Source organism: Callithrix jacchus, chromosome 3 (assembly GCF_049354715.1).
Source record: "Callithrix jacchus isolate 240 chromosome 3, calJac240_pri, whole genome shotgun sequence".
Lineage (NCBI taxonomy): Eukaryota > Metazoa > Chordata > Mammalia > Primates > Cebidae > Callithrix > Callithrix jacchus.
In genome coordinates this window covers 43,024,794-43,049,000 of record NC_133504.1, presented here as the reverse complement: position 1 = coordinate 43,049,000, position 24,207 = coordinate 43,024,794, and the positions used below count along the sequence as shown (strand labels likewise).

At 42.9% G+C, this 24,207-nt stretch overlaps 1 protein-coding gene across 15 annotated transcripts in view; it reads left to right on the top strand.

Moving 5' to 3' along the window:
- The window catches only part of TMEM131L (transmembrane 131 like), a 178,148-nt gene extending 160,959 nt beyond the window's left edge, over positions 1-17,189 (top strand). For 7 of the 15 annotated variants that reach the window (XM_008992586.5, XM_008992584.5, XM_002745383.7 and 4 more), the window contains exons 27-35: positions 572-696; positions 3,644-3,810; positions 4,807-4,992; positions 6,440-6,518; positions 8,017-8,099; positions 13,176-13,296; positions 14,629-14,717; positions 15,898-16,037; positions 16,779-17,189. In XM_008992586.5, coding sequence (XP_008990834.3) covers positions 572-696; positions 3,644-3,810; positions 4,807-4,992; positions 6,440-6,518; positions 8,017-8,099; positions 13,176-13,296; positions 14,629-14,717; positions 15,898-16,037; positions 16,779-17,054 — 1,266 coding nt within the window. In that variant the 3' untranslated portion in view covers positions 17,055-17,189. The remainder of the gene's footprint in view (positions 1-571; positions 697-3,643; positions 3,811-4,806; positions 4,993-6,439; positions 6,519-8,016; positions 8,100-13,175; positions 13,297-14,628; positions 14,718-15,897; positions 16,038-16,778) is intronic. The other 8 variants (XM_078366370.1, XM_035292838.3, XM_008992585.5 and 5 more) reach the window with 3 other exon arrangements.
- Positions 17,190-24,207: the final 7,018 nt, after the last annotated feature.

Here is a 24,207-nt window from a genome sequence, read left to right as displayed (position 1 = left end):
ACCTATTTAATACATATATCTAATATTTATGCATCTTGTGCTGATGCTTTTCAGAACCACATTTTTAAAGCATCAGGCATATTCTTGCCTTTTTTATCCAAGAAGCTTAAACTAGTTTGGAGCATTCTATAGAGATTTGGTTGTTCTCCCAATGTTCGTCTGTAAACAAAAATGTAAATACACAACTTGCTCCTAAATTGAGTTTTTACCTGATTTTTCTTCATAGTACAGTAATTTATGTGAGTTGCACATACCAAATTAACAGGTGAAGGCTGGAGGATTTATTGCCGCAAAGTTAACAGCAAGCTGGTCATAAATTGCTAGCAGATGTTTTTACTTTTTAGCCTCTTAGGAATTTTATAGGCAACAATTCTTTTTTCTTCTTTTTCTGTGGATCTGGAGGGAAGTAGAGCAAGAAGGGAAAAGAAAACAAACTAGAGACTGAGAAACATACGTCTCCGTTTTCAACAGCTCTGGGACATTCTGAATTCAGATGGAATTGGTCTTCAAAAATTTAAACGTGTTTTTATTTATAGTCAGTTTAAACAAACATTTACTTTTTCTTCTTTAGCAAGAAGATCCTTATAGGAAGAAAAAGCTTCAGGAGAAAAGAGAAGGAAATTTACAAAATTTAAATTGGAATAAAAGTCGATCATGTAGAAGGAACAAGAAGAGGGGTGTTGCCCCAGTCTCAAGGTACGTAATTCTTACTGTCCCTTTAACACATTGATCAGTTTTTTACTTTAGAATTTTGCATTTGGCTGTTAGCTTTTAAACTCATTTCTGTGTTGTTAGATACAGATAATATGAGAATGTAGATGTTTATATCAAGATTAAAATACATTCGTAAAATTAACATTTTCCCATTATGTTTTTATTTTGTTAAAAATACCTTAAAGTGACCATGGCGTATCTTTTCTTTATAAAATGCTAACAGATACGGTAGTTTTTAGGGGAAAGGCATATGCCATCCCTCCATGTGGATACCATCATTCTGCTTCTGAGAGGCAGGAGCATTTGTGGAACAGGAACTAGAGAAACCCACTGGGCACAGGCTGCGTCTTCTGTTCCCTGTTCAGCCACTGACCCACCTGCGCTCTCTGGGATCATAGTAATGAAACAGAATATTTACCCCTCAGGTTACCCTTGCTTCCGTCCTGCAGAAGGTAGGTTCTTACGGCTGCAGGAAGTGAGATGTCCAGACACTATGTGGTTTGCTCAAAGCCACAAGTTGGAAAGGGGCAGATCCAGAATTAGAACCCAGGCAGTGTGGCAGTCTGCTTTGGAAACCTTGCTTCTTTGAGACACTTAATTTCCCTGAGCTCTCATATTCTTATCTGTAAATGAAGGAGCCAAACAGGGGTTGTTTGGGAATCCTGTATTACTGGAGTGCCGGAAGTATTCCCCTAAATCTTTTTTTTTTTTTTTTGAGACAGAGTCTCGCTCTGTTGCCAGGCTTGAGTGCAGTGGCGTGATCCTGGCTCACTGCAACTTCCGTTTTCCAGTTTCAAGCAATTCTCCTGCCTCAGCGTCCCAAGTAGCTGGGACTACAGGCAGGCACCACCATGACTGGCTAATTTTTGTATTTTTCGTAGAAACAGGGTTTCTCCATGTTGGCCAGGATGGTCTCGATCTCTTGACCTTGTGATCCACCCGCCTCAGCCTCCCAAAGTGCTGGGATTACAGGCGTGACCTAAATCTAATTTTTATAAATTTCTCAGCTTGGGGATTTTTCCACCAGGTCAGTAGTATGTACTTTCTGACTCCAAGTCCCCGCAGGTGGTATGGTCTCTGAGTTTTGATTTCTCAGGTTAGACTTCCAGCCTCCCACACATGCATGTGCCAGGAGCCTGCAGCAGAGATGTGCTCCTTTTTCTCTTCCTCACTGGGTCTGTGGATGGAGCTTTTCTGGTCTCCTGTGTACTGAGGATGCCCCATTCCAGGGCCCCAGTCTCATACAGGAGACTCATTTAAGCTCCCTGATGCCTGTATGAGGATGTCCTGGAGCTGGGGGCATTAAAACCCAGCTCCTGGACAGTCAGGCCTGTCTCCTGCCTGGTACCCCTGACCTTCCCCACTCTGGCTTGTTCTTTGAATTTCTGGCGTCTAGAGAGTTCTCTTCTTTGTGAGCTCAGCTAGGTGTTTCAATGTGTTTCTGTTAGATTTTTCTCTAGCAATTGCACATTTGCATGGGAAAGGAATTCCACCTTGTTGCAGTTCAGCTTGTTGGGAGGGACCTCTGACAGAACTGCTGCTGGCACAGAGCACACATGGTACTATTTATGGGCCTGCTTGCGGGCCCCCGAGGAGGTTCCATTCAGAGCCTGGGATTCAGCACTGTAGCAAGCTCCCCAGCAGTGCTCAGATGTACAGCAGCTCCCGGGTATCTTCAGGCTCCAATTCAACACCCAGCTTACGCTGAGCAATCAGCAAAACACAAATGTGAAAAAAATACACATACCCAATATTAATTTCTTGCTAACAATAAGTTCTAATTATTAACAGGTAATTTTCTTTATTTAGCCCTGTATTATGTAGACTAAGTGATTTGAAAGCTGCAAGGCAGTATACCATAGAAAGGAAAAGCCTCAGACCTAGTTGGATTCATTTACATGTATCCTCATAAACATGTGATCGACTCTGAGGTCACTTTAAAGTTATATTTTCCTGATGTGAGCATATAGAAAGATATAAAATTAAAGTGGAACTTCACCAGTTAAACATTAGGATACATTTTTAAAAGCAGATTTCTGACATAAAGAAATAATAAATCAAGTCGTTGAAAAATAACTTTCAAGTATCCAGAAGCTTATACTGTTTTGGGGTCGTGACACTTAAGAAGTAGGTTGTTTCAGATTGTCTATGTCCTTGGCTCTTGTTTCTGTCTATATACCCCTTTTTTTAAACTTGATCAGAAATCGTTGAAATTACCTGGCACATCTCACATATTTGATCTTACCTGTCTTCCTACAAACCTAACATTAGGTACTGAAATTGGACTCTGTGAAATTCTCTGGTAGTATTTTCTACATTTCTGTATTGCTATTTATGAAGTTGTTTTGCAGTTCTTCCCTTGAGGCATTCAAGGTCTAGTAAGAGAGGTATTGTTCAATTTTGAGATCTTTGGGAAAAGAACTTTATTCTTCTTTGTAGCCACTGCACCTTTCATAACAGTATGTGGCACGTGGTGGCCACTCAACAGATGTTTGTTAAGTGAGTGAATTAGAATGCATTTAAATGAACACTTCATACCTTCTGCCAGACACCAAGAAACAGGTTCATCTATTGAAAAATCATGTTTTGCACTAACAACAGGGAAAACAAGCCAAGAGTCCTGCGTTCTGGCCCTGGACCTGCCACTTATCAGGTGACTTTGAGTGACCTTGCAGAGTCTTGCTCCTCTCACTGTAAACTGTGAAAATAGATTAAATGAGCTCAAAATTAATTCTAAAATGACAAAATCCTTTTCTTATTGGTATGCCTTTTTGCTCATCATATTCTGCCACCAGACCCAAAGAGAAGAGGACTCTTATAGTCCCCAGATTCATATTTTCACCTCTATTCAGTCTCATGGAAAGGAAGTCTGCATGTGTACATGATAAAATACAGATGTGTTTTTTGTGTGTGTATGTGGCTCTTGCAGGCTTTCTGAACAGAGTGACCTAAAGCTTGTGTGCAGTGACTTTGAGAGGTCTGAGCTGAGCAGCGACCTCAATGTGCGAAGCTGGTGTGTACAGGAAAGCACCAGGGAGATTGGTAAAGCAGATGCCGAAATTGCAAGCAGTTTACCTGTTGCCCAGAGAGAGGCAGGTATGTAATGACACTGAGCTACAAATGATGCTTCTGGTGGAATTTTTGTTTCCTCGAGGAAGTGTCTGATAAGAGAAATGACTAATGACTTAGCTAATGACTAAAGCCCCAGTGGAAAGCTTTCGGGTGAGATCAGAAAACTAAGATTTGGTTGACTCTGAGTAGGCCTCTAGTGCTGGCCCCTGCCCTGCAGTCTGGCCAGTCATAGCTGTCCTCAGGCACATTGCTGAAGGAACGATGCTGGCTTGCTTAGACAGGCCCCCTTTGGTGAAAGTGGGGACTGACCAAGTGAGATGGTGCTAGCCCCACACCTGGGATTCTGCAGAGCCAGGCTACTGCCCCGTCCAAGGCCTGCTGGGCAGTGTCCCTGGGAGTGGTAGGTAGAAGGGACACCCAGTGCTGAGTCCAGGGTCTGGTACAGGATAGGGTCTGGAACATGTGGGGTATGGGGTGGTGGGGGTCGTAACACCCATTTTCTCCAGACACATGCCCATGTCACACACACACAGGCCAGCACACTTAGCTCGTTTCTACCTCCACCTCTATTTTTTCATTCCCTTGACACGCGTGTGTTGCTTTTGGTCTTATTGAGGAGTCTTCCCACCCATGTATCAATATTTTGAAACTTTTATTGGACATCTTATTAAAAGAGAGGGGGAGAATCCCCTATGACTCTTCGGTGCAATAGAGTAGCCTCAGTTTTCTTGATAGAACTTATTTGTTATTTGAAGAATCATTATTAGATCGTGTTTATATAGTTGGTGTTGGCCATCTTAGCCCTTAATTCTCCTGCTGTAGGCAGAGTAGACAGCCTATCCTCTATTTCTCATAGTTCAACCATTAGTTCCCATGAATGCCTTCTTTCTTGCTAGATGAGCAGAGGTTGCTGAAGGTGAACATGGCCTTCCTCCTCCTGTCGCCTCTCTCCTTCTGCTAGAAATGCATGAGGTTGACAGTTGTTTCAGGGAAACATGACTGCTCTCACTCTTCCTCCAGAAGGTTACTACCGGAAGCCTGAGAAAAAGTGTGCAGACAAGTTCTGCTCCGATTCCAGCTCTGACTGCGGGAGCTCCTCGGGCAGTGTGCGTGCCAGCCGGGGCAGCTGGGGGAGCTGGAGTAGCACCAGCAGCTCTGACGGGGATAAGAAGCTGGCAGTGGACACCCAGCACTTCCTGCCTGCTGGTGAGTCTTGAGCGGAGCCCCAGGCACTTGCAGTGACTCTTCCCTCTGCCCTCTTGAATACCCAGTCCGCACAGTCTCCATCTGCCTTTGGGCGTGCAGAGGACAGATGGGACAGTGGCCTTGACCTTTGCTTTGGACTTCACTCATTTTCTTTTTCTTTCCTCTCCTTCTTCCCCTCCATCCTTACCATAATCATCATCGTCGTTTTTTAGTGTCTGCCTTGGAAACAGTTCAAAGAGCTCTGCATTTAGTTTTTCATTTGTACATTTTTTTTGTTATGGTAAAATATACATAACACAGCATTGGCCACTGTGATGCTTCTTAGATGTGGAGTTCTGTGGCACTAGGTGCATCACGCTGTGCAGCCGTCACACCTGTCCATCTCCAGAATTTTTTATCTTGCAAAACTGAAACTCTACGCATGAAACAGTAACTGCATTTCTCCCTCTCTGTAAGCCCTGCTGACCCCCCTTCTACTTTCTGTGTCTGTGAATTTGACTACTCTGAGTATCTTGTATAAGTGGAATCATACAGCGTGATTGTCGTTTTGTGACTGGCTCATTTCAGTTAGCATGATGTCTTCATGCTTCAAAAACATTGCAGCCTGTGTCAGCATTTCCTTCCCTTTATTGCTGGGTAATGCTCCTAGCCTGGGTGAGAGAGCAAGACTGTCTCAAAAAAAAAAAAAAAAAAAAAAAAAAGGGAGAGGTACGTTAAGAACTACAAGTGTATCTTTTGCTTGAGGGAATGGCTAACATTAGTAGAATGATGAAAATTATTAATGATACTGCTGTACAGTAGCAGAGTATGCAGTCTTTAAGTTGTGTGACGGTTATGTAATAGTGGGAAAATGTTCCCAATGTAATAAATGGTGTAAAAAAAAAAAAGACAATGTTTCTGTAAAATATGATTCCAATTTTATACATATACACAAACATAAAAGAGATTATAAAGAACTTTGGGAGGCTAATGCAGGTGGATTACCTGAGGTCAGGAGTTCAAGACCAGCCTGGCCAATATGGCAAAACTCCATCTCTACTAAAAATACAAAAATTAGCCAGTTTGGTGGTGCGCACCTGTAATTGCAGCTACTTGGGAGGCTGAGGCAGGAGAATCGCTTGAACTCAGGAGGCAGAAGGTGCAATGAGCCAAGATCACGCCATTGCACTCCAGCCTGTGTGACGTAGTGAGGCTCTGTCTCAAATAAAACACAATAACAACAAAAAGAGATTGTTAAGAAATATATCTAAATGTTCATAATTACAATTGCACGATTCATGTTTAATATTTAATTAAAAATTAAATGACTAAATGTGTGAATATCAGTTTAAAGTGAAAAGTCAGTCATTAGGCATTAGTGATATTAATAACCTATGCATTTTAATACTGAATATACGACTGAAGTATACTTTTTAAAACTTGTGATGTTGTGTTTCTTCTACTGCAGGAGACAGTGTTTCACCAAATGACTTTCCCTCTGAAGCTCCCATCTCCTTGAATCTTTCCCATAACATCTGCAATCCCATGTAAGGTTTTTGCTTTCCAGCTTTGACAGTGTGTTTTATGTATTGCTTTTTCTATCAATTAGTGTATTTCTTCTTTGTACTTAGCATTCTGCAGGTTAAAATATGGAATTTTCTAAAGATGCAGGAAAGTAGAATCTGATTTTATTAATAATTCAGGAGTCGTGCAGGTAAACATGGTTCATGTGAGAGTCTCTGGTAACACTTTTTTTTTTTCAGAGAGGGAACCACGTTAGAAAATACCTAATTTCTGAGACCAGCCATGGTGGTTCACATCTGTAATCCTAGCACTTTGGAAGGCCAGGGTGGGAGGATCTCTTGAGTTCAGGAGTTCAAGACCAGTCTGGGCAACATAATGAAACCCCATCTCTAAAAATAATTTTTTAAAAAATTTGTCAGGCGTAGTGGCGCACACCTGTATTTCCAGCTACTCACTGAGGCTAAGGTGGGAAGATAACTTGATTCCAGAAGATTGAGGCTACAGTGAGCTGTGATCACACCACTACACTCTAGCCTGGGTAACAGCGGGATTCTGTCTCAGAAGAGAAAAGAAGACCTTTTTCCTTCTTTCTTTTTTTTTCAAGTTGGAGTTTTGCTCTTGTTGACCAGGCTGGAGTGCAGTGATGTGATCTTGGCTCACTGCAACCTTCGCCTCACGGGTTCAAGCAATTCTCCTGCCCCAGCCTCCCTAGTAGCTGGGATTACACACGCCTACCACCATGCTCGGCTACTTTTTGTATTTTTAGTAGAGATAGTAGAGATAGGGTTTCACCATATTGGCCAGGCTGGTCTCAGACTCCTGACCTTGTGATCCGCCCGCCTTGGCCTCCCAAAGTGCTGTTGACAAGCGTAAGCCACCAGTCTGGCCAAGAAGACCTTATTTCTTCTGAGTGCAGAAGGTGGAAGCAGTAGTTATTATAAAGATGAGAATCATTTACCCTTTGCTAGGCCTGGAAATAAAACTAAGCGTTGATAATTTAGTAAATTTTGCAAGAACCTAGTAGATAGATGCTTACAAGTACATTTGATTGAGTGAGAGAAGAGGAGGGTGGGTAAGAAGGAGAATTCAAGGTGAGAAATAAACTTGATTTCTTAGGTGCCTCCCTCACTGTGAGAGGACCGAGAATGCATTTAAACGGGTGAGTTTGTGAGGAAGGAAACTTGCTAGTGCACAAGGAACGCTCTTCATGGGTTTATTGGGGGCAGGATGTAAACACAGGAGTAAGAATTGCTGCTAATGGGGACAGTTATATTTAAAACCACCAGATACCATAGTTATGTTAATTAATTTTTTGTTGATGGTTATGATAAGAATTTGCTGGATCTTGGGAATTTAATATTCCTCAATTCTTTTCTGGCTGTATAACTTTGCATCTTTTATATCTGTATGTTTCTTGGGGAAGATGTCATGTGAAAACTCAATCAGACTTTGTTATACAATATCCGTATTTTCTTGTGCAGAAAAAAATGAGTTGTTCCTCCTTTGCTCACTTCCCTACAGGGCTGTGAACAGTCTCCCACAATACGCAGAGCCTTCCTGCCCCAACCTTCCTGCTGGGCCCAGAGGTGTTGAAGAAGATAAAGGTGAGGTGCATTTCTCTTGCTGCAGACATCAGCCACGGGTTCTGTGCTATCTGTATTCCTGGCTCATGAACTTGAGAAGACAAAGCAGGTGGGGTGGGACAGGGCTGTTTCCCCTCTGACCCCTTCTCCAAGCCACACATTCATACATCAGGAAGGCACCTGCTCTGTGGACGGGCATCATCAGGGCCCCAGCTGACCTTGTACATCAATTCTGAGCCCCCTCTCTACAGCTGAGGCACAGATGCTCTCTACCTTGGAATAATCGCAGGCCCCTCGCAGGAGACTCCCGATGCACTTAGTTCACCTTCCCTAGTCAGAGATGACAGAAAACTACAGAAGGGTGATGCGTGGCCTAAGGGAAGAGAGGCTGATTGGGAACCGTGCCTGGGTTGAGGGTGCAGCACGTCACCTGCTTACCACTTTCCCTGGCCTGCTCCCCTTCCTTCCCAACTCACTCTATTTTAGAAGCTGGTTAATTCAGCCTCTACAGCCTTGGAGAGCAGCTTGGCTCAGACAACAGGGTTGAGACCTTCTGCCTGCAGGGTAAAGACCTCCTGCTTTGCTGGCAGTTGCCTGGGTGCATGGAAATAGCAGTGGGTGGGAAGGAAACCTCTCCTGCCTGGGGCAGGTTGGGGGACTCTGATGGGAAGTGAACTCCAGTCCTCCCTCAATTTCTTCTTCTTTCCTCCTCTTCAACCTCTCTTCTTTTGTTTCCTGTTTGATTCTAGGGCTTCTTTTTTGCCTAACGTGGGTCAGGAATTGTGGCAGGATAAACCTGATTTTTATTCGGTCTTTAATACACATACTTGCTTTTGGTCATATAATTTAACGCTGGGTTTAAAAGCTGCTCTGCACATTGGAGAATTTTTACTCTTGAAAGTGGAAGACTTTATGTGGTTCCTTTTGGACTTGTCCAGTTATCAACAGAAATAGCAAATTGAATCTAATGACTAGTCCAGTAAAATAAGTATTTTCAATTAAAAAAATCTAAAATTCAATAAACCACAGTTTGCAAAGGCAAGATGCGTGGGTGGTTTAGGTGGTACTTTTCTTTTTCCTGTGGGTTAATAGAGAAAGGTAAGATTTTAATGGTGAGGAAAAATGAAAACTGACAGAAAATCTGCCCTTCAGCACATGCCGCCCAGCTTTGCTGTCAGTTGGAGATATATGTCCGATTTGGTGTCCTGACCCAGGGGTAGGGGTGTGTGTGTGTGTGTGTGTGCGCGCGCATATTCGTGCGTTCACGCTTCAAGTGCCTTTACCTTGGCCCTTGTCAGATGTACTGACAGAGTGCATCTTGTCCATAGTCTATTACCCGCAAAGCAGTGGGCCCATCATCCTTGTACTCCCTCACCTTCCTCACAGCCACGTTCTCCTTGCCCAGCTGAGATGGCCCGATCTGTTGCTACAGTCATTTCCTCAACTCCTATTCCTTTATTGCTTTATTGCAAAGCCCCAGCCATGGTTTCGCCCAGGGCCCCACCTGCTCCACCTGCTCCTGTGCAGACGAGTGAAGCTGGAGAGCAGTGTTCCCCATGCCAGCTGCCTCTGTGGATTCCCCACCACCCACTTTGCATAATGCCTGTGTGTGTCCTCCCGCCCTGCCCCTCTGTCTCCACAGTTCCAATGCCTCCTACCTTATTCTTTTACTTGATCTTGCTTCCTGCTTTACTGGAAAAGAGAGAAATGATTAGAGGCCTTCAGCAAGCTCCCACTGCCCTCTCCACCTGCCCACCATTCTCTGCTCTTCTCTGCCTCTCTCCTGTTGCAGCCTGAAGGACTGTCAATGCAACCCTTCTCTCCAAGGGTATTATTACAGATTTTCCCATCCCTCCTCCATCATCGGTTTTTCTGAAATGGGTCATTCTCATCAGCACACAAATATACTATAATACTTCTCATCATTAAAAATTCAACAATAGCCAAAACTCTCTCTTGACTGCCTTCTTCAGCTGTTACTGTTTCTCTGCCCCTGTCTTTAGGAAACACCTTAGAAAAATTATTTTAGTTGCTGATTCAAACTCCTCTCCTCCTGTCCTCTCTAGAAACCCCTGTAATCTGGCCTTTGCCACTATGGCTCCCCTGAAACGGTGCTGTCGGAGTCTTTGGTGATTTGCACATTGATGAGTGCTTGATCGGTTCTGTTTTCGGTCCCCATGTTGACCTATGACATGGGACGTTCTGTTCTGGCGGGTAGACCTTAGGTTCCTGATCCAGCTCTTCCCCATCTTCCGCCTCATGACCCTGAGCTCTCTGGAGAGCAGACCTTGGTGCCCTCCTCTTCTCTGTATGTGCACACTCTTTTGGTGATCTCATCAACTTGCAGAGGTCTGAGTCTTCCTTTGACCTGGACAACTCCCAAATGTATATGTAGGAGATATTCTCTCTATTGTGTTGGACATGAAGCAGACTCGTGCCTTGCCCCAAAAGGAGACACTAACTCTTCCTTCAGAGATTTTGCCTAACAAATGCACTGGAAAACCTAGGCCAGAATAAAGGAGCCAGTGCTTGTTCTCATATGAAGTGCAGAAATCTGAGAAACCCATGGAGAATTGTCTCATAACATACATCCCTCTTATTTCTATGTAGCCTCAGCTTCTGGTAGATTTTCACATGAGTGCATCCTGCCATAAGTAATTCTTAATCTGACCAATGGAAGGTGGAACCAAATCTGCTTTGTCTCATACACTTACTGACAGCTGCTGTCCACAGGAGCCCACGCAGCAGGATGAGGCCATTTTGCAGTATTGACCTCAACCATGCCCCAGAGTCTCAAACCCAACCAGCTGAACAAATCCGATAGACCACCAGGGTCTACCTTAGAGAGCCAGATGGCTTTCCCCAGAAAGTTCGGTGTTGATCTTTCCACTTGGCCAGAGGTATTACTCCAGGTACAGCAAGATATATTATTAGTGATTGCGTAGACTGCACCTTGGCCTGCAAGGAGAACATCTGGAGCAATTCTGTCAGTGAGTTGAGGCTGATCCAGATGCCTTCCAGGGACCAGGTGCCATCTTCGATCACTTCAGCTAATATCAGCAAATTCCATACCAGCCATTTCTAACTGGGTAGCTCCCTCCTAGTGATCGATTCCCATAGGATGTGCATGAACCAGTTACCTTCCAGGAAGCTTACTTTGTGCCCAGTGTGTGATGCTGGAAGTGTTGCCATGTCTGGGGCAATGATGCACCCAGGTAGCAACAACGGCAGCCTGGGTGGTGCAGACCTGATCAGTGTCTTGATTCCAGCTGATCTCAGTGGAGAGCATATCCTAACCAAGGACCTGCATCTTGAATGGCTCCAAGGTTTAAACAGAAGCCAAGATCAATTTCCATTTTTCAGAGCCCCAGACAACATTGTCTTTAATCTGCCAGTCAGTTGCTTCCCAAGTGGCAGACCAAGCACCTAAACCATTGGCAATAGCCTAAGACTCATTTAAACCTAGCAAGGTTCATCAGGGCAGAATTAGCCAGAGCTGTGAGAACCACTTTGGGTTCTGCCCACTGATCAAAATGGCTGCGTTCCTTTTCAGTTCTGCATGGTGGGTGTTGAGGTGGAACAGCTGCAGCCCCCTAGTAGATGCTGTTGGATTTCAACCAGACCCAGCCATCAGTGAGGCAGGCCTAGGCATTTAAGGGAGCTCCTGGGAATTAAGGGCCCACTGAGCCAGCAACTTCACTTCAGGTACAGAGTGGGGGGGTAAAGTTTCCCCAGAGGGATAGCTGCCACTTTTCCACAAAAAGCTGAAATATAGCTGGGGCAAGCCCACTGCGTGAACTCCAGCCTGGCTGCATGAGTTCATCTGAGCCCCACGGGGGTGACTCAGCCCTAGATGGATGCCACACACAGTGGGTTGCACTACGGGAGAGGAACCCTGAGCTTTGGGACCCCAGAAATTTTATAATAGGCATCAAGCTTGCCTGTCTTTTGCTCCAGAAAGAGACACTGTATGTTCCAAGGCTTTTGCCTAGCCAACATCTATGAAAAGATAGTCTAAGAGAAAGGTTGCCAATGCCTCTACTTACAAGATGTGCAGCAATGGAGCAATCCCTAAAGACTTGTCTCCAAGAAGTCGCTCTGCTCAAGTCCTTCCGGTAGCTTCAGAAAATGCCTGCATTCTTCAAGGGGCCCACAGGCTCTATCTTCTCTGCTCCCAGTCAGCTCTGTGGCTAACCCCCTACTCTTCCCCTATCCCCTCTCCTTCCTGGCCACGCTGGTATCCTTGCTGTTTGAACTCCCCAGGCATGTTTGCTTCAGGGCTTTTGCAGTACTGTTTCTGCTGCCTGGAATGTGCTTCTTCTGTATCCACTGGGCTCACTTCCTCGCCTCAGTCACATCTTTGAGGAGCTGTTCCCTCAGTGAGGCCTTTGACCATCCTATCTTAAATAGTTGTATTTGGCCAGGCACAGGTGGCTCACACCTGTAATCCCAGCACTTTGGGAGGCCAAGTCGGGTGGATCACTTGAGGCCAGGAGTTTTAGACCAGCCTGGCCAACATGGTGAAACTCTGTCTCTACTAAAAATACAAAAAGTAGCTGGGCATGGTGGTGTGTGTGCCTATAGTCTCAGTTACCCAGGAGGCTGAGGCAGGAGAATCGCTTGAGCCTGGGAGGTAGAGGTTGCAGTGAGCCAAGATGTCACCACTGCACTCTAGCCTGGGTGACAGAGCGAGACTGTCTCGAAAAGAAATTGCTGTGTTTGCCATCACAGCACATTCATTATCTGCCGTGCTATCTTTGTTGGTTATTTGTCTCTGCTCACTTGAATGTAACTTCTTCACTGCTGTACCCTCAGTGTCTATAACGGGGCCTTGCAGAAAGTAACTCCTGAAATACTTGTTAACGTGAACCTCATCTTGTCATCCAGGAGAGGGGACAGTCAGACACCGTCTGAAGAAACGCTCAAAATAATATGCTGTATTTCAGAATTATATCCTGACATTATATCCCAAAAGGAGTCAGTCAGCGTGTGTGGGTGACATCAGGGAGTGTTTTCCGGAGGGAAGAGCAGGTTCAGGAAGGGTAGGATGAGGGCCAGGTGAGGATGGGGCGGACTCAGGCCTTGTTCTCTTCCTAGGTCTTTACTCACCTGGAGACCTGTGGCCCACTCTGCCGGTGTGTCTGACAAGCAGCTTAAACTGCACCCTGGAGAACGGCGTGCCTTGTGTGATTCAGGAGCCTGCCCCGGTTCATAATAGGTACAGCTTCACCTCTCTGATTGGGGCCTTGCTTAGTCTAAGGGCTTGCAGTTGGAGTTTGAGTTCAGTTTGTTAGGGTTTCCTTACAAAAACGAGGGCCAGGCTTCTTCCTCAGTGGACTTCAGCTGTGTGTTCCTTCTGCTTTTAGAGTTGCCTTGGGACTCAGCAAACCAGGCATCGAGAGAAACATGAAAGGAAATAAAAGAAATAAAGCTAGTGATAGTGTCATTATTTTTTTAAAAATTGAAAACATGATTTATTCATACATTAGAGGCAGATTTGAAAAAAATACTCATAATTCCTAACTCCTAGCAGAGCAAAGCTCTTCAGTTTTCTACGGCATTATTCTTGAACCCATTTAACATTGTATTTATTTGTTTGTTTATTTACTTTTTAGAGATAGAGTCTTGCTCTGTCGCTCAGGCTGGAGTGCAGTGGTGCAATTATAGCTCACTGCGGCCTTGAACTGCTGGGTTCAAGCAATTCTTTTACCTCAGCCTCTCTAGTAACTAAGACTACAGGTGTGTGCCACCATGCTGGGCTAATTTTTTTTTTTTTTTTTTTTTTTTGGTAGAGACAGGATCTTGCTTTGTTGCCGAGGCTGGTCTTGAACTCTTGGTCTCAAGCTATCCTTCTGCCTTGGCCTCCCTAAGTGTTGATATTGTAGGCATGAGCCACTATACCTGGCCCACATTTAAAATTTTAAAAGATCAAATAATTTGTGTGTTGAAAAACAGTTACACAATGGCAGTTTCTCAAATTTGCTATTTGATACTAACATGTCATTCAATTAGGGAGCCTTAAGAAAATTAGATATTTAATCTCAGAATCCATTTGCAGGTTTCCTGGGTTCAGCTTATTGCAACAGTATTTCCTATCATTTCTATAATAAGAATCTAGGTTGCAATAGGGATCATTATCATGAAGTACATTCTTTATAGTTAGGACTTCTCTAAGATGAATGCTGGTCTCGCTCTGAGTGGACATTTTTAACAGAACATGTTTAAGTTTTTCAGATGTGCATAAAGACACTTTGAGGTATTCCAGCTGTTCTTTCACAGTGCTGATAAAGCCACGGCTCTCTACTCTGTCTCTAGTTATACTTAACAAACATGGTGACAAAGGAAGTGTGTTCCTAGTCCACGCCATCCATCTCGCTCATGGTGTGTCATTAGTGGTGAGCATTTAGTCAGTTTTTGATTCTGTAACTTGAGAAAGTTCATCTTTTATTTTCCAAAATTGGGGAATTCACAGTGATTAGGATGCTAGGCGATGAAATCATTTTCCTTTTTCTTTATTTGATGTCTTGACCACTTGTTTTTTTTGTGGCAGTTTCATTGATTGGAGTGCAACATGCGAAGGCCAGTTTTCCAGTGCATACTGTCCGTTGGAATTGAACGATTACAATGCCTTTCCAGAAGGTAAGAGCTCTTCAGACAATCTCAGTGCCATTCTTTTATTCTCAGAAGGTCAAAGCTGGACATGTGTGGACTTAGAAGAATGTACCATTTACAGTGAGCAGACTGTGAGAATGAGCTTACAGTAGACCGCTGAATGGCTTTGTGTGGATCCAGTTTGCACTGATGCCATATATAATTTTATGTGACCCTCAAAAAGCCTTCCAAATTTGGGTGTCTGGGGTCTTCAAAAATAACTCTAATCCATTTAGTCCTTCTAGTTAGGTAGAACTGGGTCATTTGCAGCTATATGGAGGTAACATTGCTCGTTATCTGTTGGGAGGCTGGGGGCTTTAGCTGCTTGCTCTTCTTTTTTAGGCAGGCAAGACCCGTGTGAAATGGAAACCTTGGCCTGCTTCCCATTCCCAGAGAAGGTCCTTACTTCTCTGCCCTTGGGTGGTGCTGCAGAAGGAAGGAAAGGAGCGTGGAGGGGAAATTGTGGAAAATTGCAGATGCTTGGGCTTCACCATCTGTAATAATAAAAAAAAGCTGTGGGATTTCCCTGGTCAACTGGAAAATGTTCTATTTTGCATTACTGTTGGATCATGGTTTCTTATGCTAGAGTTGCCTTTTCAGGAAAGGGATGTATCATTCTTTTAATTTTTTTCTTCTTGGGATGTATCATTCTTACCTAGATTTTGATACATGCATTGCTCCATGCTAACCACAAGGAGGTGCTTTGGGAATGTTCTTATGATTGTGAGGGTCTGTGTTCATTATGTCCTTAATGCTATCTAAGGAGTCCTTGGTTTGGGATTGCTTTATCAGCACCTATGATATATGTGTAGGTGACTGAGGTTGGCATGACAGGTAATAAAAACATTTTAAAGACTGGCAAGAATCTTGACACTATTTAGATCTCTAGTAGAATTTTAGTGTACTTTGTGTAATAGAAAGATTCCCATCAAGTGATCAAACAGAGAAAAACAAGCCTGGAAGAAGACCTTCCACATTGAGGGCTTCCCAGGTTGTGTGTCTGATAAACAGTTTTAATCTTGAGAATGACGTTGAAATGACTCTCCTGGTCCACACGGACCAAGTATTTATGTCAGTGTAGTAAGGACTTGAAAGCTTTTTAGCCTGAGTGAGATTCAGTTCTCAATGAAAACGTGTACCTATGATGATATTCTCCCATTCTTTGTAGAAAACATGAACTATCCCAATGGCTTCCCCTGTCCTGCCGAAGTTCAGACAGACTTTATGGATCACAACTCACAGTCTACCTGGAACACCCCGCCCAACATGCCTGCTGCCTGGGGACATGCCAGTTTCATCAGCTCTCCGGTCAGTGTTACCCATCCTGTTCTGGGAAGCCCTGGGCAGCTCTGAACTGTTTCCGGTGCTTCCTTAAGCCTGGTCTCAGCTAGCTTTAGCGTTAGGTTCAGATTAGCCAAAACCTGGCTTGTTTCTTTTAGCTCACAGAAGCCAGGGCTGGCCACCCTCTGCAGGAAACTAACATGTAATAATCAGATGGGTGCGATCTTGCAGACATTGACATTCTGGCCACCCCAAATGAAAAACATCCCAAAATGCACCAAGCAGTGGTCCTTTGTAGATAAAATTGAACATGGGCCAGCCTTCTGTGTGACACAGCTGTCTTTATGTGGACTCACTTGGTCTTTACGTCAGTGGTAAGAGATGAAAGTCCCAGGAAGGTCAGTGGGTGGTCGGGCTTCCAGCACTCCCTGCCTGCGAGCACGGCTTCCCTGCTCAGAAGCCCTACAGCTTCTCCTTCCACATCCACTTGACACTTGTTTTTCTGTTTTTCCAGATAGAGGGTATTTGGTCTGTGGGTTCTTTCTCGGGTTGCAAATAAGTTTATCCCATTACATGATGATTTCACAGCCTTTCCTTTGAGAAAAAAACGGAGTTAACCCAGATTTAAACTGGGAGTAGTCTAATAACTTCCAAGTAGCTCAATACCATTGTAGTTTTCAGTACTTTGTATTCAGTGTTGACATTACCTTTTTAAGGCTTCTTCTTTTTTTTTTTTCACTTATTTTTCCTTCCTCATTTATACTTCAGCCCTACCTCACAAGCACCCGAAGCTTGTCTCCAATGTCTGGACTTTTTGGTTCCATCTGGGCTCCGCAAAGCGATGTGTATGAAAACTGCTGTCCCATCAACCCCACCACGGAACATTCAACTCACATGGAAAACCAAGCGGTCATGTGCAAGGAGTACTACCCAGGGTTTAACCCATTTCGTGCCTATATGAACCTGGACATATGGACTGCCACAGCAAATAGGAATGCAAATTTCCCACTGTCTAGAGACTCCAGTTACTGTGGGAATGTGTGAAAAGAATTGGATTTTTAAACAATGTGAATAAAGAGGCTTGTGTTTTCATTACTAGTGTAAACTGGTTATTGAGATAGATTATGACATTGGTGGATATTTTGGCACTTTTCTATGAAAATAAATTTTTTATTGAAATCTGGGTGCTCTATTTATTTTTAACTCCTCATAAATAAGTGTTAGAAACAAAGCATCCGTATGTCAGATCTTTCAAAAGTCAAGAAGGGTGTCAGACGTGCCAGATGTTTTAAATCTGAACAAGGGAGATGTCTAAGAAGCTAGGAGTTGAGCAAGAAATGGCTGCTATGGTTTTCTTCCCCTCAGCATCGCAGCCACCTGGGGCGCTTTCAAAAAATGAAGTTGTCGGGTGCCGGTCCCAGAGATTCTGGTTTAATTGATCTGTGGCTCAGACAATCGGGATTTTTAAAAAAGTTCTATGGATTATAATGAGCAGTCAGTGTTGAGAACTGCTGGAAAGCCCAGCTGAGCAAGTTACTTGCTTGGGTGGACTCCACTTGGGGGTGCCGCGTGGGATTCTTTCCAGTCCTGGTGTGTTGCTGGGATGAACCAGAGCTCCCTAGAGCTGTTCTCTCCTTCCCACTTATAGCAAGGGCTGTTCCTCCGTCATGCCAGTCCTTGAGGGCAATGACAGCAGCAGGGACATTTTGGTAAGTGTGTGGTTTTCCTCCCAGTGAGCAGGCTAACCCTGAGGACAGGAATGTAGGGGAGGTTAGGTGGCTGATGCATGTTTTGCCAGATCAGTCTGTATCTGCTTGTCATTGATCTTAGAAGTCCATTTTATGGTGGAATTATCTATTTGCATGTATACACTTTGAAAATGTTTTTAAGTTTTAATAAAGTTATTTTTACATGTTGTTTTGTCTTTATATTAGAAATTCTATAGGCATGATTTCTTTTTTAAATTTAATTTTATTCATATATATAGTATCGTACTTTAGGTTCTGGGGTACATGTGCAGAACATGCAGGATTGTTGCATAGGTACATACATGGCAATGTGGTTTGCTGCCTCCATCCCTGTCACCTGTATTTAGCATTTCTCCCCATGTTATCCTTCCCCAACTCCCTACCCCCTACTGTCCCTCCGCTAGTCCCTCCACAACAGGCCCCAGTGTGTGATGCTCCCCTCCCTGTGTCCATGTGTTCTCATTGTTCAACATCCACCTATGAGTGAGAACATGCGGTATGTGATTTTCTGTTCTTGTGGCAGTTTGCTGAGAATGATGGTTTCCAGATTGATTCATTTCCCTACAAGGGACATGAATTCATCGTTTTTTATGGCTGTATAGTATTCCATGGTGTATATATGCTACATTTTCCTTGTCTAGTCTATCATTGGTGGGCATTTGGGTTGGTTCTACGTCTTTGCTATTGTAAACAGTGCTGCAATGAACATATGTGTGCATGTGTCTTTATAATAGAATGATTTATAATTCTTTGGATATATCCCCAGTAATGGGATTGCTGGGTAAAATGGAAATTCTATTTTTAGGTCCTTGAGGAATCACCACACTGTCTTCCACAATGGTTGAACTAGTTTACACTCCCATCAACAGCGTAAAAGTGTTCCTATTTCTCCACATCCTCTCCAGCATCTGTTGTCTCCAGATTTTTTTAATGATCGCTATTCTAACTGGCATGAGATGGTATCTCAATGTGGTTTTAATTTGCATTTCCCGAAAGACCAGTGATGATGAGCGTTTTTTCACATGTTTGTTGACCTCATATATGTCTTCTTTTGTAAAGTGCCTGTTCATATCTTTTGCCCACTTTTGAATGGGTTTGTTTTTTTCTTGTAAATCTGTTTTAGTTCTTTGTAGATTCTGGATATTAACCCTTTGTCTGATGGGTAGATTGCAAAAATTTTTTCCCTTTCTGTTGGTTGCTGATTCACTCTAATGATTGTTTCTTTTGCTGTGCCAAAGCTCTGGAGTTTAATTAGATCTCATTTGTCTATTTTGGCTTTTGTTGTCAGTGCTTTTGGTGTTTTGTTCATGAAGTTCTTGCCTACACCTATGTCCTGAATGGTTTTGCCTAGGTTTTCTAATAGGGTTTTTATGGTGTTGGGTCTTATGTTTAAGTCTTTAATCCATCTGGAGTTAATTTTAGTGTAAGGTGTCAGGAAGGGGTCCAGTTTCTGCTCTCTGCCCATGGCTAGTCAGCTTTCCCAACACCATTTATTAAACAGGGAATCGTTTCCCATTGCTTGTTTTTGTCAGGTTTGTCAAAGATCAGGTGGTTGTACATGTGTGGCATTGCCTTCGAGACCTCTGTTCTGTTCCATTTGTCTATATCTCTGTTTTGGTACCAGTCCCATGCTGTTTTAATTACTGCAGCCTTGTGTAGTTTGAAGTCAGGTAGTGTGATGCCTCCAGCTTTGTTCTTTTTGCTTAGAATTGACTTGGCTATGCGGGCTCTCTTTTGGTTCCATATGAAGTTTAAGGTGGTTTTTTCCAGTTCTGTGAAGAGGGTCATAGGTAGCTTGATGGGGATACTGTTGAATCTATAAATTACTTTGGGCAGTATGGCCATTTTCACAATATTGATTTTTCCTAACCATGAGCATGGAATGTTTTTCCATCTGTGTCCTGTCTTATTTCCTTGAGCAGTGGTTTGTAGTTCTCCTTGAAGAGGTCCTTTACATCCTTTGTTAGTTTTATTCCTAGATATTTTATTCTCTTTGTAGCAAGTGTGAATGGCAGTTCATTCTTGATTTGGCTCTCTTTAAGTCCATTATTGGTGTATAGGAATGCTTGTGATTTTTGCACATTGATTTTGTATCCTGAGACTTTGCTGAAGTTGCTTATCAGTTTCAGGAGATTTTGGGCTGAGATGGGGTCTTCTAAATATACAGTCATGTCATCTGCAAATAGAGACAATTTGACTTCCTCCTTTCCTAATTGAATACCCTTTATTTCTTTTTCTTGCCTGATTGCTCTGACTTGAACTTCCAATACTATATTGAACAGGAAGGTGAGAGAGGGCATCCTTGTCTAGTGCCAGATTTCAAAGGGAATACTTCTAGTTTGCCCATTCAGTATGATATTGGTTGTGGGTTTGTCATAAATAGTTTTTATTATTTTGAGATACATTCCATCCATACCTAGTTTATTGAGACTTTTTAGCATAAAGGGCTGTTGAATTTTGTCAAAGGCCTTCTCTGCATCTATTGAGATAATCATGTGGTTTTTGTCTTGGGTTCTGTTTATGTGGTGAATTAAATTTATAGACTTGCGTATGTTGAACCAGCCTTGCATCCCCAGAATGAAGCCTACTTGATCATGGTGGATAAGCTTTTTGATATGCTGTTGCAATTGGTTTGCCAGTATTTTATTGAAGATTTTTGCATCTATGTTCATCAGGGATATTGGCCTGATGAACAGGCCAATTTCTTTTCTTGTTGAGTCTGCCGGGTTTTGGTATCAGGATGATGTTGATCTCATAAAATGATTTGGGAAGGATTCCCTCTTTTTGGATTGTTTGGAATAGTTTCAGAAGGAATGGTACCAACTCCTCTTTGTATGTCTGGAAGAATTCAGCTGTGAACCCATCTGGACCTGGGCTTTTTTTGGTTGGTAGGCTATTAATTACTGCCTCAACTTCAGCCCTTGTTATTGGTCTGTGCAGGGTTTCAACTTCCTGGTTTAGGCTTGGGATGGTTCAAGTGTCCAGGAATTTATCCATTTCTTCGGGGTTTACTGGTTTATGTGCATAGAGTTGTTGGTAGTAATCTCTGATGGTAGTTTGTATATCTGTGGTATCTGTGGAATCTGTGGTGATATCCCCATTATCGTTTTTTATTGCATCTATTTGATTCTTCTCTCTTTCTTTTTTATTAATCTGGCCTAGTGGTCTATTTTGTTGATCTTTTCAAAAACCAGCTCCTGGATTTATTGATTTTTTTAAGGTTTTTTTTTTTTTTTTTTTTGTGTGTGTGTGTGTGTGTGTGTGTGTGTGTGTCTATTTCCTTCAGTTCTGCTCTGATCTTAGTTATTTCTTGCCTTCTGCTAGCTTTTGAGTTTTTTTGATCTTTCTCCTCTAGTTCTTTCAATTTTGACAATACGGTGTTGATTTTAGATCTTTCCTTGCTTCTTGTGTGGGCAATTATTGCTATAAATTTTCCTCTAAACACTACTTTAAATGTGTCCCAGAGATTCTTGAACATCATGTCTTCTTTCTCATTAGTTTCGAAGAACATCTTTATTTCTGCTTTCATTTCATTGTTTATCCAGTCAACATTCTAGAGCCAGTTATTAAGTTTCCATGAAGTTGTGTGGTTCTGAGTCAGTTTCTTAATCCTGAGTTCTAATTTGATTGCCCTGCGGTCTGAGACACTGTTATGATTTCCATTTGCTGAGGAGTGATTTACTTCAAATTATGTGGTCAGTTTTAGAGTCAGTGTGATATGGTGCTGAGAAGAATGTATATTCTGTGGATTTGGAGTGGAGAGTTCTGTATATGTCTTTAGGTTTGCTTCGTCCAGATCTGAGTTCAAGTCCTGGATATCCTTGTTAATTTTCTGTCTGGTTGATCTGTCTAATATTGACAGTGGAGTGTTAAAGTCTCCCAGTATTATTGTGTGGGAGTCTAAGTCTCTTTGTAAGTCATTAAGAACTTGTCTTATGTATCTGGGTGCTCCTGTATTGGGTGCGTATATATTTAGGATCATTAGCTCTTCTTGTTGCATTGATCCTTTTACCATTATGTAATGTCCTTCTTTGTTTTTTTGATCAATGTTGCTGTAAAGTCTATTTTATCAGAGATGAGAATTGCAACTCCTGCTTTATTTTGCTCTCCATTTGCTTGGTACATCTTCCTCCATCCCTTTATTTTGATCCCCTGTGTATCCTTGCATGTGAGATGGGTTTCCTGGATACAGCACACCAATGGGTTTTAACTATTTATCCAATTTGCCAGTCTGTGTCTTTTGATTGGGGCATTTAGCACATTTACATTTAAGGTTAATATTGTTATGTGTGAATTTGACCCTGCCATTTTGATGCTAGCTGGCTGTTTTGCCCGTTAGTTGATGCAGTTTCTTCATTGTGTCAATGCTCTTTACCATTTGGTATGTTTTTGGAGTGGCTGGTACTGGTTGTTCCTTTCTATGTATAGTGCTTCTTTCAGGAGCTCTTGTAAGGCAGGCCTGGTGGTGATGAAATCTCTGAACAATTGCTTGTTCATAAAGGATTTTATTTCTTCACTTATGAAGCTTAGTTTAGATGGATGTGAAATTCTAGGCTGAAAGGTCTTTTCTTTAAGGATGTTGAATATTGGCCCCCACTCTCTTCTGGCTTGTAGGGTTTCTGCAGAGAGATCCACTGTGAGTCTGATGGGCTTCCCTTTGTGGGTAACCTGACCTTTCTTTCTGGCTGCCCTTAGCATTTTTTCCTTCATTTCAACACTGGTGAATCTGATGATTGTGTGCCTTGGGGTTGCTCTTCTTGAGGAATATCTTTGTGGTGTTCTCTGTATTTCCTGGACTTGGATATTGGCCTGCCTTTCTAGGTTGGGGAAGTTCTCCTGGATAATATCCTGAAGAGTGTTTTCCAGCTTGGATTCATTCTCTCCGTCACATTTAGGTACACCTATCAAACATAGATTAGGTCATTTCACATTTCTTGGAGGCTTTGTTCATTTCTTTTTACTCTTTTTTTCTCTAATCTTGCCTTCTCATTTTATTTCATTGAGTTGATCTTCAATCTCTGATATCCTTTCTTCTGTTGGGTCGATTTGGCTATTGAAACTTGTGTATGCTTCACGAAGTTCTCATGTTGTTTTTCAGCTCATTTATCAGTTCATTTATATTTCCTTATATAAGTTCATATATATTCTATATATAAACAGCTACATTCTAAGCTGTTTATTCTTGTTAGCTTTTCATCAAACCTTTTTTCCAGGTTATTAGTTTCTTTGCATTGGGTTAGATCATATTCTTTCAGCTCAGAGAAGTTTGTTATTACCCACTTTCTGAAGCCTGTTTCTGTCAATTCATCAGACTCATTTTCCATCCAGCCTTGTTCTCTTGCTGGTGAGGAGTTGTGATCACTTTGAGGAGGAGAGACGTTCTGGTTTTGGCTGTTTTTATGCCTTTTGTGCTGGTTTCTTCCCATCTTTGTGGATTTATCTACCTGTGGTCTTTGTAGTTGGTGAATGGGGTCTCTGGACGTCCTTTTCATTGATGATGAAGTTATTTCTGTTTTTTAGTTTTCCTTCTAACAGGCCCCTCTGCTGGAGGTTCACTCCAGACCCTGCTTGCCTGGGGATCACCTGCAGTGGCTGCAGAACAGTAAGGGTTGCTGCCAGTTTCTTCTTCTGTTATCTTTGTCTCAGAAGGATACCTGCCAGATGTCAACCTGAGCTCTTCTTTATGAGGTGTCTCTTTGGATATTTGGGGGTTGGGGAGCTGCTTGAGGAGACATTCTATTCCATATAGGAGCTCAAGTGCTGAGCTGTGAGCTCTGTTGTTCCATTCAGAGCTGCTGGGCAGGTACGTTTAAGTCTGCTGCAGCAGAACTCATAAACCCCTTTTTTTCCCCAGGTGCTCTGTCCTTGGAAGGTTGGGCTTTATTTATAAGTTCCTGACATGCTGCTGCCTTTTTTCAGAGATGCTCTGCCCAGCGAGGAAGTAGCCTAATCACAGTCTGCCAGCAGAAGTGTTGCTGAGCTGCCGTTCACACTTCCTTGCAGTTTTGTTTGTAGAGGTATAGTTAGAACTGCCTCAGTTCTAATTGTGAAACTCTCAATCCAGAGCATTTCAAATTGCTGGTCTTTGTGGGAGTGGGACCTGCCGAGCCAGATCACCTGGCTCCCTGTTTCGGCCCCCCTTTTTTTTTAGTTGAATGGGTGACTGTGCCTCCCAGGCATTCCAGGCACCAGTTGAAATGGCCACCCAGATTTGCATGAGTTTTTGTGTGGAGACCTGCTGCACCAGCTGAAAGAGCCGTGCTGGAGACTTGTGGCTCTTTTCCACCCTGGAATCTCCTGGTCTGTGGGCAGTAAAAACTGGAAATTGGAAAATTGGAAATGCAGTTATCACTCACCCTCTGTGTTCTCACTGGGAACTGCACTCCAGAGCTATTCCTATTTGGCCATCTTGGATTGTCTCCGGTGTGATTTCTGAGTAGAATGCAGGG